The 14,692-nt window shown below is 41.2% G+C and overlaps 1 protein-coding gene across 1 annotated transcript in view; it reads right to left on the bottom strand.

Annotated features, from left to right (window-relative positions):
• LOC141172357 (myosin-binding protein C, fast-type-like) overlaps positions 1-14,692 on the bottom strand; it is a 317,409-nt gene that overhangs the window by 175,047 nt on the left and 127,670 nt on the right. Inside the window, exons 3-6 of the mRNA XM_073656475.1 lie at positions 12,990-13,019; positions 12,528-12,557; positions 11,568-11,648; positions 329-477 (exon numbers count right to left, since the gene is read on the bottom strand). Coding sequence (XP_073512576.1) covers positions 329-477; positions 11,568-11,648; positions 12,528-12,557; positions 12,990-13,019 — 290 coding nt within the window. The remainder of the gene's footprint in view (positions 1-328; positions 478-11,567; positions 11,649-12,527; positions 12,558-12,989; positions 13,020-14,692) is intronic.

Genomic DNA, 14,692 nt, shown 5'->3' with positions numbered 1-14,692 from the left:
ACTGCTTTTCTCAGGCGTCGGTAGTGTCACGCGGACACACGGATGTCACATATGTACATACGGATGGCACACGGACACGGATCATGGATGTCACCAGTACTGTTTCTTTCTGTACAGGAATCACCAGGACGTGTGAAGAAGGCTTCAATATACTAATTTTAGTGACAAAGCACAAGCCTCCCTTTAATTATCACAATTTTTAACCTCATTAGATTTTAAAAAGCAAAATAGTATTCTAGGATGGATATTCACGTTAATGATTTTTTATGTCTATTTACTACATTTTAATCAGTAATATTACTTTGTAGGGCAGAAAAAACATTCCTACCTTTTTTGCTTCATCATAACTCTCTTCAAACTTATACCGAGTTCCACTTTTGCTTCCCAGTTCCAGCCATTTTCCTTTAAACCATTTTACTGTAGGTTTTGCAGTAAGCTGAGTACCATTAACGGTAATATTTATAGGAAAATCTTTCCCTGTGGAAAAAAGTGGGGAAAAAAGCAAATAAATTAAAGTGATGCCCAGGTCTAGGGCCATATTTAACATGGGATGGGATCGGGGGTGGAGACCCAAAATAACACTGTATATTGACCCCCTTTTATCCCATGGACCATCATAAAGCACTTAATTACTTCTCCCTAATGTTGCATTCACACGTTATGGCCTCATAATGTTTGTTTTTTTCTCTCACCCATGGCAGCCTAACGGAGAGTGGGTATCCGCCTTTCAAGGACAGGCAACCTACAGGATAAAAGGGCGGTACCTCTCCCTTACATCAGTTGGTTTCCTGTCCTTGACGGGGAAACCTTCATTGGACATACCTGATTAAAGAAGACGTGGACATCAGGAGTTTTTCCAGGCCTGCCCGATCGGCTAAGACAGCGGGATCGACCCAGTCTCGGCCGGTGCAGGGGTCCTGAAACACCACCGTGGGTCCAGAGAGGCTTTTATGGGTGAGCAAGCGCATGCAACAGCACCATGTTCTGTGGTTCACCGGCTTCTGCACGTCTCCAGCTGCATATGAGCAGGGATGCTCCAAGAGGAGCACGCTAACGACGTGCGCACTTGGGTAAGGTGACTTCCGGGGACGGAAGGCGGACGACACTTGGAGGGATGCGCTGTTATGCTGGTCTAGCTTTAAAAAGCAGTTAGATTGCCAGGAGAGCGGTATCCTTCTTGCTCCCATGGTACCACCAGGCAGAATAGAGGTCCAAGAGTCACAGGTGCCAAGGAGCCGGAAGAGCAGCAGCGGCAACAGCAGCAGCAGCTGAAAAATGTGTGGCAGAATGAAAGTCCCCAGATGATTCTATAACATCGTGGATGTGTCAGCGGCGGCAGTGGATTCTCGGATGGAATGAGCAGCAAGACAACTCAGCAGAGCAGAGGCTCCAGCAAGGTCAATTAATATTTGGCCTCCAGAGGGGATCTGTCAGCTGATATGATTCCTCCTCCAAATCCGGTACTCTTGTTTTCTTACAAGGGGTAAGTGATCTTTGTGAAGGTTCACTTTGTAATGTGGGTCCCCTTTCTTCTCATTTTTTTTATCAAGGACGAAAGTGTGTAGCAAAGTCAAAGCTCAGGGATTGTGCACTCTGTGGGGAAGAGTTGCCAAATACCTGGAAGAAAAGGCTCTGTCAGTCTTGTATGGAGCAGACATTATTTGAGGAAACTCCTAACTTTGCCTCCGAACTAAGATCTATTATCAGAACGGGGGTTAAGAATTCCCTTAAATCCCTTAACCAAGGTGATAGGAAGAGCAAGGATAGAAAGAGCAAGAAATTTAGGAAGTTGGGTCCAGAATCAGATGTCTCTAACAGTTCAGAGGAAGAGAATGAAGATAGAGGGTTAAAATCATCCCATTCAACTTTGTCATCAAATAAGGATATGGGAGGACTGGTCTTTTTTTTTTCAAATAGATGAGACAGATAAAATCGTTAAAGCGGCTAGGTTCACAATGGGTATGGTAGATCAAAGACCAGAAATATCTGTCCAGGATATAATGTTCGATGGTTTAGAACAGAGGAAGAACCGATCCTTTCCCATGATGAAAAAATCCAGTCTCTTGTAAGGAAAGAGTGGGAAAAACAGAAAGAAAAGATCCCTTTCTCCCATCATTCAAAAGAAAGTATCCTTTCGATGATACATCCTCATCCTCCTGGGATACAGCCCCAAAGCTAGATGTGGCAATAGCTAAAACATCTAAAAAGTTTGCCCTGCCCTTTGAAGACATGAGAGTGCTTAGAGATGCTCTGCACAGGAAGGCAAATAGCATCCTTAAGAGTTCCTGGGGAGCTTCAGGCAGGGGCTTGAAACCAGCGGTGGTGGTGTCATGCACAGCAAGATCGTTAATTGTCTGGTCAGACCATTTAGAGGATCAGCTTAAAGATAAAGTGCCAAGAGACAATGTGTTAGCCACAATTCTATTAATGCAGGGTTCAGCAGCGTTCCTCGCGGTTGCCTCAGCTGATTTGGTTAGATTGGCAACCAGGTCAGCTGCAGTTTCTAATGCAGCCCATAGGGCTCTCTGGCTGAAAAGCTGGCTGGGGTACCTTCAGGCAAAATTCTGCTTGATTCCTTGTGAGGGTGAATATTTGTTTGGGCCTGCCCTGGTTGATATTCTGGAGAAGGCAGGCGACAATAAAAAAGGATTCTCCAACCTGTCAATTCCATCTTATAAAAAGTCCTTTCGGAGTAGAAGGTTTATTTGGAGGAGACCCCCCATAGATCAAAATAGATCAGAGAATCAAAGGAAAAAAGGTAGAGGATTTCTGATGGTAAAAAATCCTCCCAGTGATGCGTGTCCTTGAGTTGGGGGAAGACTATCCCTCTTCATCCTTGCTTGGGAAAAGATTTCCAGAAGCAACTGGATCCTCAGCCTAATAAAAGCAGGCTTAAAGCTGGAATTCCAGTCTGTTCCCAAAATAATGTTCACCCTGACTCCCCCACGGTTCTCTCCAAAGGAACAGCTGGCCTTAGATTCGGAAGTCCTGAATTTAGTGGAGAAAGCAGTCCTCCTAGATGTCCCCATAAGAGAAAGAGGGAAAGGATTTTATTCCCTTGCGTTTGGTGAGAAAGCCGGATGGGACTTTCAAGACTATTATCAAATTGAAAGCATTGAACAAATTCTTAAAAATTCAGTCCTTCAACATGGAATCAATAAAAACAACTATAAAAAGACTCTTCCCAAATTGTTTCATGGCAGTCTTGGACCTGAAGGACGCCTTCTATCATGCTCCCATACACAAGGATCACCAAAAGTTCCTCAGAGTAGCCGTATCCATAAAAGGGGTATTCAGGCACTTCCAATACTGAGCCCTTCCATTTGGCCTAGCAGTGCCCCCCTGGGTGTTTACAAAACTGATCGCAGAAGTAATTGTGTACCTGCGGGAAAGATGTGCTGATTGTCCCTTATCTAGGAGACTTTTTGATTGTAGGCAACTCAGTCCAACACTGCAGGGTTCAGTTGGAAGGGGTCATGAGTTTCTTTAGAGACTTAGACTGGCTCTTAAATCTAAAAAAGTCAAAGCTAGAGCCAAGAAAAATACAGTAGTTTTCAGAGCTCATGCTGGACTCAAAAAAACTGGAGTGTCATCTTCCAGAAGACAAAATAGAGAAGGTCATCCATCAGATATCACAGGCATGAGGAACCTCCACCATGTCCCTGAAGAAAGCAATGTCACTTCTGGGTTCCTTGACCGTATGCATCCCGGCACTGTCGTGGGCCCAATTTCACAACAGGGAATTGCAATGGGACATTCTGAGGAACGAGATCTTCCTGGGAGGGCATCTAGGAGGGAAGATGACTCTATCTTCAGAGATCAAACATTCCCTTGGTTGGTGGCTAAAAATAGAGACACTAGTCAGAGGAGTGCCTTGGGTGAACAAGATTACTCATGTTGTAACCATGGATGCAAGCCCTAGGGGATGGGGGACTCATCTAAAGGATATCATGGTCCAAGGAGTTTGGACAGGGGACCAGAAAATAGGTTCTTCAAACATGAAGAAGCTGTTGGCATTGGAACAGGCTATAGGAAAGCTCTTATTGTCCCTTCAAGGTCACCATGTGAGAAGCCTCAAGGACAATCAGGTAGTGGTGGCCTATCTAAATCATTAAAGGGGAACCCAGTCCATGCCTTGGATTGAGGTGGCAATGCGCATTTTTCAGGTAGCAGAGGATCATCTCTTTTCCCTAACAGCCCTCCACATAAAGGGAAAAGAAAATTGCAGAGCAGATTTTATGAGTCAAAATCCGTTAAGGCAAGTACAATTGGTGTTAAACCAGTCAGTTTTCAACCAGATTGTGAGTATGTGGGGGCTCCCAGACATAGATCTGTTTGCAGAAAGACAGAACAGGAGGGTGAAAGAATTTTGTTCCCTAGACCCCAGAGGGAGTCCTCGGGTAGTGGATGCCTTCTTGATTTCTTGAGATTACATTCTGGTCTATGCATTTCCTCCAGTGATTTTAATTCCAGCGGTCCTGAGGAACATCAGAAAGGACAGAGCAAGGGTTATACTGATTGCCCCCTTCTGGCCGAAAAGGCCATTGTTTTCCTGGTTAAGGATAATGTTGGTCATCGATCCTTGGGTGCTTCCAGAGATTCAGGACCTTCTCTCCCAGGGGCCGGTGCACCATACCCAGGTAGTCAATCTGCATTTGACAGCATGGAATTTTAAAGGGCGTTATTGAAAGACAAAGGATTTTCCCTTAATTTAATTTCTACCCTACTTCAGAATAGGAAAGCTGTCACCATTAAAGCTTATGGTAAGACCTGGAGAAAGTTTCTAACCACCTCAGGGAAAAAAGTGCAAGAAGGGGTACCAATTACTGCCATCCTAGAGTTCCTACAGAGGGGTCTAGGATGGGGCCTTTCTACCAGTACCCTTAAAGTCCAGGTTACAGTGCTGGAAGCTCTGTGCAATTGTAAACTGGACTGGCAGGTAATTGCTGGGTCTCCCGGGTCATTAGACCCTCCCCTAGATCTAGACCCATTATTAGGCAAAGATTGCCCCGTGGGATTTTAATTTGGTCCTCATAGCTCTGACTGATTCTCCATTTGAACCCTTAGAGTCAACATCACTCAAGGTCCTCTCATTAACAGCTTTCCTAGTTGCTTTCACTTCAGCTCACAGGGTTAGTAACATTCAGGCTCTGTCAGCAGGCACCCCCTTTCACACAGATCCTGGAAGATAGTTATTCTAAAACCAAACCCTGCCTATTTGCCCAAACTAGCTTCCTGTTTTCATAGGTTTCAGGAGGTAGGCCTTCCATCTAAGCCATATGCCATGCTGCAAAGTAACATCCCCTGTGCTTTCAGACAACTAATTGATTTTGGATTACTGGAGGAAACTCATAGGGACATAGGGCAGCACGGTGGCTCATAGGTTAGCACTGCAGCCTTGCAGCACTGAGATTCTAGGTTCAAATCCCACCAAGGACAACATCTGCAAGGAGTTTGTATGTTCTCCCCGTGTTTGCGTGGCTTTCCTACAGTTTCTCCGGGACAGTGATGATAATGTATGTAAAGCGCTGCTGAATATATTAGCACTTTATAAAAATATTTATAGGGCCAGAAATGAATAGTTTTGTACATTTTTACAGGGGAAGATGCAAAAGGTTTTTTTTTACCCCTAGAGTTGTGCATTACGTTTAGTGGAGAGACATATGGGAATAAGTGTAGAGTCACTTTGGGCAATTGACCAATACACTTTAGATATTTAGTGATACTACCCAGATAAATCAATGTTACCAGGGATACTTTAGGAACAGGGACAAGTATCCCTTTCCCGTTACTTAGTGTCACAGGTGTGTTGGGTGTGACTGACTGTCATTCTGGATCCGGCTGTAGAAGGTCGCTGCACTTGGCTTTGCAGACAACTTCTTGATCCTTTCACCATCCCTCTCTCTCTAGGACCCAGCGGTGAGCTCCTCTTTCTGTTGCTAATTAACATACCCTTGCTGGATCTTTAAATAAACTCAGTCTCTCCAGGGAATCGCTGGTGATAGAAGTATATTCCTCTGTTCTGGCATGGAGTTCTAGCTGTCGGCCAGTTTCTTCTTGGAGTTCCTTTGTGATTGTTGTCGTGATCGCTCTGGTGTCTTCCCAAAGCTAAGTGTATCCCATAGATCTACCAAGTGGTCTCCTCTCTCCCTTTCCCTAGTTGCTGGGCTTTCCCCCTCTTCCCATCATCATACGCTGGGTCCTTCCCATACCTAGCATGACACTTAGTCCCTTAACTCCTTCCCGACATGCGCCGTACATGTACTGCTCTGCGGGAGTTGCATTCCTGCAAAGAGCAGTACATGTACAGCGCGGTGATTGGGCGGGCTCACGCTGAGTGCCGCCACGATCACATGCAGGTGTCAGCTCTGTGTGAGAGCTGACACTCTGCAGCACCGCCCACAATCGGTGCTAGCACCGATCACGGGCGTTTAACCCCTGTGATGCCGCTGTTAGTAGTGACAGCGACATCACAGAGCATCGCAGAGGAAGTGGGCTCCATGGTGACCCCCGATCCCAAGATGGCTGCGGGGTCCTTCAGGATCCTGCAGGAAGGTGGCCTGTCAGAGTCTGCTCAGAGAGCCGGAGCTGAGACGCCTACTTCTTGCCTGAATTGCAGAGCATCAGATCAGCGATCTGAAAGTTTGAAGTTGATGTCCCTCCCTGGGACAATGTAAAAAAATAATAAAACATTTAATAAAAAATTATAAAAATATTTAAAAAAATCACAAAATAAATAAAAAAAAAAGAAAAAATATTAATCCAATAAATATATTTAGCTGTGTAAAAAAAACAAAAAAAACAAAAGTACACATATTTGGTATCGTCGCGTCCATAACGACCCGACCTATAAAAAGGGCCACTAGTTAACCCCTTCAGTGAACACCGTAAAAAAAAAAAAAAAAAAACAAGGCAAAAAACGATGCTTTATAATCAAACCGCCAAACAAAAAGTGGAATAAAACGCGATAAAAAAGATGCCTGTAAATAAATATGGTACCACTGAAAACATCATCTTTATTTTTTCTATAAAATAGTTTTTATTGTCTAAAAGCGCCAAAACATAAAAAAAAATGTAAATGTGGTATCTCTGTTATCGCACCGACCCAAAGAATAAATCTGCCTTTTCAATTTTACCACACGCGGAACGGCAAAAAAAATTCTCAAAAAAACAATTCCTGAATTGCTGGATTTTGTTCATTCTGCCTCCCAAAAAACGGAATAGAAGCGATAAAAAATGTCACGTGCCCGAAAATGGTATCAATAAATACATCAACTTGTCCTGCAAAAAACAAGCCCTTATATGACTCAGTCGGCCAAAATATAGAAAAATTATAGCTCTCAAAATATGGGGATGCAAAAACTTGTTTTTACAATAAAAAGCATCTTTTAGTGTGTGACAGCTGGCAATCATAAAAACCCGATATAAATATGGTATCACTGTAATCGCACCGACCCAAAGAATAAAGTCGTCTAATTACTTATACCGCATGAGGAAAGGCGTAAAAAATATATAAGACCAATTCTTCACATGCTGTTGATTTATTCATTCTGCCTCCCAAAGATTGCAGTAAGGCTTAGCTCACATTTATCCGGCGCTCTGCGCTGAGCGCTTAGACCGGGGTTTCTATGTAAATCTCTGAAATATGTGATTCAGACGGAACCCCCAGCGGCAGATTCACTGTAATGAGGCAGATGGAGGCACCATGGACGCCGTAGGACCTGTGATTCCACGATGTCCGTCTTTTCATTAGGTGTGCATAAAAGTGCTGTCGGCCACAGTTTTATGCACTTCTGAAAAGAAGGACGACGCTGAACAGAGGCCAGACAGAGTCCAGACTAACTCTGCTGCCTCATTATAGCGTATGGATCCCTTGAGGATTTCATCAAAATCACATCACTCAGAGATTTAGATGGAAACCCCAAAATAAGTGCTCAGCGTAGAGCGCAGGAAAAACGTGATCCAAAATGTTATGGAAAATGTTCCCAATAAAAACTTCAACTCCATTCACAAAAAAAGCTCCCACTCAGGTCCGTCATCTGTTAACAATAATATAGGGGCTTCCACATTACTGGTAGCACAAAGGCTCTGGAAAAACTAAATGACTCCTCGCCCTCCAAAAGAAATCCAGCGAATTTTGCGCTCCCAAATCCAAATGTCCCCCTCCATTCTGAGCGCCACTTCATGTCTAAACCGCAGTTAACATCCACATGTTTGGCATTCCTATAGCAATGAGAGTCTGCCTAACTGGTCACTATATTGTACTGGTCACTACAGCGTACTGGTCACTACAACGGGAGTTTGCAATCTTCACTTAGCAACATCCACTGTGCTTGTTTCTGGAAAACACCCATGGAGTCAAAATCATCACTACACCTTTAGATAAATTCACAAGGGGTATAATTTCCAAAATGGGGTCACTTGAGGTCGATTCTGCTCTTCTAGCATGTAGGGTCTCTGTATATGGAATCCGCAAACTATTCTAGGAAAATCTGCGCCCCAGGAAGCAAAAAAGTGATCAATCCCTCCCGAGTCTCGTCGTGTGGCTAAGTAGCACTGTACAGCAACATATGGGGTATTTCTACATTCAGTAGAAATTGTGGGACAAATTTTGGTGCCATTTTTACCCATTTCCCATTGTCAATATGTAAAATCTGGGGCTAAAACAAAATTTTCATGGTAAAAATGTAATTATTTTTTCTTCACTGCCCAATGGTACAAAATTATGTGACAAACCTGTGGTGTCAATATGATCACTGCACCCCTAGATGAATTCATTGAGAGTTGTAGTTTATAAAATGAGGTCACTTATTGGGGGGGTTCAGCTGATCTGGCACATCAGGGGCTCTACCAATGTGACATGGCACCCTCAAACCAGTCCAACAAAATCTGAACTCCAATATGGTGCTTCTTCCCTTCTGAGCTTTGCACTATGCCTTAAGAGTAGTTTTTGACTTCATACAGGTCTGCATACTCAAGAGGAATTGCACTACAAATTGTGAGGTCCATTTTCTTCTGTTACCCTTGTGAAAATGCAAAATTTTGTGCTAAAAAACATTCTTGTGGGAAAAATTTGTTTTTTTTTATTTTCATGGCTCAATGTTGTAAACTTCTGTGAATCACTTGGAAGTTCAAAGTGCTCACCACACATTTAGATAAGTTCCCTGAGTGGTCCAGTTTCCAAAATGGTGTCACTTGTGGGGGGTTTACACTGTTTAGGCACATCAGGCGCTCCCCAAACACGACATGGCATCCGCTAATTATTCCATCAAATTTTACATTCAAGAAGTCAAATGGCACTCCTTCCCTTCCAAGCCCTGCCGTATGCCCAAACATTGTTTTTTCCCCCACATATGGGGCATTGGCATACTTGGGAGAATTTTCATTTCTTCTGTTACTCTTATGAAAATGCAAAATTGGGGCCTGAAAAACATTTTTGTGGGAAAAGTGTGAAAACTTTATTTTTACGGCTCAATGTTATAAACGTCTGTGAAGCACCTGGGGGTTCAAAGTACTCACCACACATCTAGATAAGTTCCCTGAGGGGTCTAGTTTCCAAAATGGTATCATTTGTGGGATGTTTCCACTGTTTAGGTACATCTGGGGCTCTCCAAATGCAACATAGCGTCCGCTAATTATTCCAGCAAATTTTACATTAAAAAAATCAAATGGCGCTCCTTTAGTTCCAAGCCATTCTGTGTGCCCAAAGAGTAGTCTTCCTCCACATATTGGGTATCTGCATACTCAGGAGAAATTGCACAACAAATTGTATGGTGCAATTTTTCCTGTTACCCTAGTGAAAATGCAAAATTTGGGGCTGAAAAAAACATTTTTGTGGAAAAATTTGATTTCTTTATTTTCACAGCTCAACGTTATAAACTTCTGTGAAGCACCTTGGGGTTCAAAGTGCTCACCACTCATCTAGCTAAGTTCCCTGAGAGGTCTAGTTTCCAAAATGGTGTCACTTGTGGGGGTTTCTACTGTTTAGGCACATCAGCGGCCCTCCAAACACGACATGGCTCCGTTAATTATGCCAGTAAATTTTACATTCAAAAAGTCAAATGGCGCTCATTCCCTTCCGAACCCTGCCGTATGCCCAAACAGTGGTTGTCCCCCACATATTGGGTATTGGTGTGCTCAAGAGAAATTGCACAACAAATTTTGGGGTCCATTTTCTCCTGTTACTCTTGTGAAAATAAAAAAAAATGGGTCTAAAGTAACATTTTTGTAAAAAAAAAGTTAAATGTTTATTTTTTCCTTCCACATTCCAAAAATTCCTCTGAAGCACCTGAAGGGTTAATAAACTTCTTGAATGAGGTTTTGAGTGCCTTGGGGGTGCAGTTTTTAGAATGGTGTCACTTTGGGGTATTTTCTGTCATATAGACCCATCAAAATCACTTCAAATGTGATGTGGTCCCTAAAAATAATGATTTAGTAAATTTTGTTGGAAAAATGAGAAATCGCTGGTCAACTTTTAACCCTTACAACTTCCTACCGAAAAAATTATTTGGTTCCAAAATTGTGCTGATGTAAAGTAGACATGTGGGAAATGTTATTTATTAACTATTTTGTGTGACATATCTCTCTGATTTAAGGGCATAAAGATTAAAATTTTGAAATTTTCAAAATTTTTGCCAAATTTCCGATTTTTTCACAAATAAATGTAAGCCATATCAAATAAATTTTACCACTATCATAAAGTACAATATGTCATGAAAAAACACTATCAGAATCACAGAGATCCGTTGAAGCGTTCCAGAGTAATTACCTCATAAAGTGACAGTGGTCAGAATTCAAAAAATTGGTCTGGTCAGGAAAGTGAAAACAGGCTTTGGGGTGAAGGGATTATAAGTGCATCTTTCTCCTCTTTCTGGAACTGAGCAAGCCTGCCTAGATTGAAGGGCATACTGCTTCATATCAAGTAAACTTCATACCAGGCTCTATTTTTTATCTCCCTTGGCTTTTTCAGATGTCAATATGGACCACATTGTTAATCATATTGTGCATTTATTGATATTTTGAATGACTGATTACAGGTTATGTTTTATTTTTTATTGGCTCACCCTTCTGATTTACGCATGAAACAAGATGACTGCTTTTGGGTTAATTACATTGGACTGCCACATCTTTTTTTATGGTTGCTATGGATTACTATTGGCCATGTTGAGGTGAAAATGCTACCTGAACACTTAAGTTTACTTTATTGCTTTATACATGCGCATACAGAGGTGGCATTAAACGCTATGCTAATATTATGTTATGCCATATGTGCTGCATACCGCCAACAAGGCGCTATTGCTAGAGTTAGAAAACTTCCAGCAATCCAAGTTGCTGGCTTGTCAAAAAATTTCACATTCTCTCACTTTCAATATGTTCTTACTCTGATTGGACTCCGTGCTTCAGCTTATAATAGTCAAAATATGCATTATGTGAAATACTGCATTCTTGCAATTTTTCAAACATTTTCAAAACAACTGTTTCACTGCCATAATATTAGTTAACCCTAAGGAACACAAAGGGATTTGACTTTGAACTTTTTTTTTACAGTATTTGTTCTTAGCACATACCAGTTTGAACACGTAAATCTTGCGGCTTCTTCACAAATAATCCTGACAGTGTCGATAAATCAACATCAGGTTCGGGAGCATCTTTAAGCAAAACAGAAAAAAAGTTTTCAATAACACAAAGTTTGATACATTATTAAGCATTTATGAATTTTTATGGAATTAATCCTGTTTTTAATGATCATTTTTAGAAAATATTTTATTTTTTTCCCCTGTTTCCATTTTTGCTATGTATGGTCTTTTATCTGCACAATGTACTATAAAGTGTCTTTTAAAAAGCAGGGTAAATGATCCTGAATTAGTACTTTGAGTGCACAAGGCTGTACTTCCATTCCATCCATAGCATTTCACCTTTCTCCACTCAGAATACTAGTAGAGAAGATATTAACTGTTTTGGGAAATTGAGCTTTTTCAAACAATGGGAAAAAAAATGATAAGAAACAACAAATTGAAGTATACCTGATTTTAATGGGGGTTACTAAATAGGTAGAAAATGCGAACCTCAGTGGATCATGGAAGTCAACAGGGTCCATCTTGATTTGATTGTGTTCTAAACTACAGCCTTGATGCTAATCTGATCAGAGGCTACATGTGTAATTAGTAATAAGTAATATGTTCATGTGAAAATAAAACAACAAAATAGTTGATTGGAAAGGTTTATGCATTCATTATGCATTGAAAACAATGCTCTATCCCAAAATTTAGATTTGACCAAGCAAATAGATGTTCAGTGAACCAAAAAAATAGTGATCAATCCAAATCCATATTTATAAAATTGTATAGCGCTGATGAAGTGATTAGATTTAAAGTTTTTTTTTGTGAAACTCTTACTAAATATTATGAACATTGGGATTTAGGACATACAATTAGGTGTGTTTATTGTTCTTTAAAAGGAATACTTATTGATGCCAATTTTTCTTTTCTTTTTTTCCATTACTCCTTGTCCCGACTTGAAGAACTTACCGTATGAACACATTTCTTCAAAGTAGTCCTCTGTAAATTAAAAAATGAAAATGGACACTCATAAAAAAGTAAAGGCAACATATACTATTGTCTATGCTGTATACGGAGGCTGCACCAGCCAAGCACATTGTTTTCTACCAAAATGTCATGTAGACAGCATGCCCCACCGATCGATGATAAGTAATTCTGGTGTTCTGATGTTCTATGTGTTCCAGGGTTTCAATTACAACTATTGGAAAATAGTTGGTCAGCCGTGTATCATAACCCATCATGCATTTCATGCTGTGATAAACTACTTTGTCTTCACCTGTTGATTTCAAAAACATTTCAGATAAAGATGTGACTAATCCAATCTTCTTGACTGAATGAAAAGTATCTTGGTCTTCTTCGACTCCTAATGGTGTGTTGTATATCTATTCTGTTTCTGTTGACTGCTTATGTCTCTAAATGTTGAAGACTTACCATCCTGTGCCAATTCTTCATCATAAAACTCTGAAATTCAAAAAATTAAAATGTATGCTCAGAAAAAATGTAAAGAATGGTCATTATTCATCTAGTTGTGTACCGTGCGCTACACCAACCATGAGCAAGAAAATTTGCAAACAACGCTTCATTGCTGTAAAGGCAATGAAAAGCCAGTGGTTTTCTGACTTGATGAGTCTCGGACCCGGGTCTTCCAGGCCACATGCAAAATGGCTCTTCAGCGGTAACTCCAAAACTGGCCACAGCTTGGTCCGTCGATGATAGATGATGAACAGAAAAATGGAACATGCAAAAACATACGAAACATCAACTACAAACATCTTGGACAATAGACGTAGAACAGAAAACACGTACATGCATGAAAATGAAAACATCACACAGAGAATATTCCTCACAACTCAGCACCCATAACAGATCACAGAGCAATGCCAATCTGATACAGACAAAACTATAGAGACAACACAAGTCAACACAAGTCCACATATATACACATACACAATTACACAAATTATACATGATTTATTCTGAAGTGATGACATAGTTGGCCAATTACCATGTTGCATTTAGTTTGAGGATATCGCCCCACATTTCTAGTCAAGCTTTGTATGCTATTATTATCCAACTTAAAAAAATATTACATTGAGGCGGCTGACGATGCACATGCGCGCCTGCGCCGCTTCACTGCAGTCCTCAGGAGCGAGATCTGAGAGGCAGAGAAGGAGGTAATATAAGGGCGGACCAGACGAGTGAAAGAGGCGTGTTTTTCTGGGCACAGCTTTGCTCTTTCTCTTTTTTCATACCCCGGGCGTCCCGGACGCCTGCAGCTTGCTTCACTTACACTTTCCCGGTGAGGCGCCCCCTCACCTCGTCACTGCAGTCCTCAGGAGCGAGATCAGAGAGGCAGGTACCAGTAATAGGATACAAGGGCGGGCCAGTGGGATGTGCTACCACTCTGATAGTCTTGGAGACAGGGAGGGCTTATAAATTACCATAATTATACACACTATAAGATGACACCCGGCTTATAAGACGACTCCTGACTTTTGAGAAGATTTTCAGGAGCTAAAAAGTAGTCTTACATGCCAGAAAATACAGTAGCTGTTTTGGGCAACTGAAGTTTTTCATACAATGGGAAAAAACTGATAAGAAACAACAAATTGAAATATTTTTGATGTTAATGGGACTTACTAAATAGTTTTGACATCTCTGATTTTAAATAACACATACTTTTGTCAAGTCAGCAACATCCTGAGAGTTACTTTCTGTCTTCAACTACTAAATTTAATCTCCAAATAAATATTGAACAGCAAAACAGAAAATCACATTGCATGATTTTTACATAATTAACTTGCATTTTATTGCATGAAATAAGTATTTGATCATCTACCAACCAGCAAGACATCTAGCTCTCACAGATCTGTTAGTTTTTCTTTAAGAAGCCCTCCTACTCTGCACTCATTACCTGTATTAATTGCACCTGTTTGAACTTGTTACCTACATGAAAGACACCTGTCCACACACTCAATCAATCACACTCCAAACTCTACACTATGGCCAAGACCAAAGAACTGTCTAAGGACACCAGGGACAAAATTGTAGACCTGCACAAGGCTGGGATGGGCTATAGGACAATAGGCAAGCAGCTTGGTGAGAAGGCTACAACTGTTGATGCAAGTATTAGA

The sequence above is a fragment of the Phyllobates terribilis genome, unplaced genomic scaffold (genome assembly GCF_046119375.1).
Source record: "Phyllobates terribilis strain yellow unplaced genomic scaffold, ASM4611937v1 Scaffold_12__6_contigs__length_324123572, whole genome shotgun sequence".
Lineage (NCBI taxonomy): Eukaryota > Metazoa > Chordata > Amphibia > Anura > Dendrobatidae > Phyllobates > Phyllobates terribilis.
Note: the sequence above shows the minus strand (reverse complement) of the source record. Positions and strands in the feature narration are given on the sequence as shown.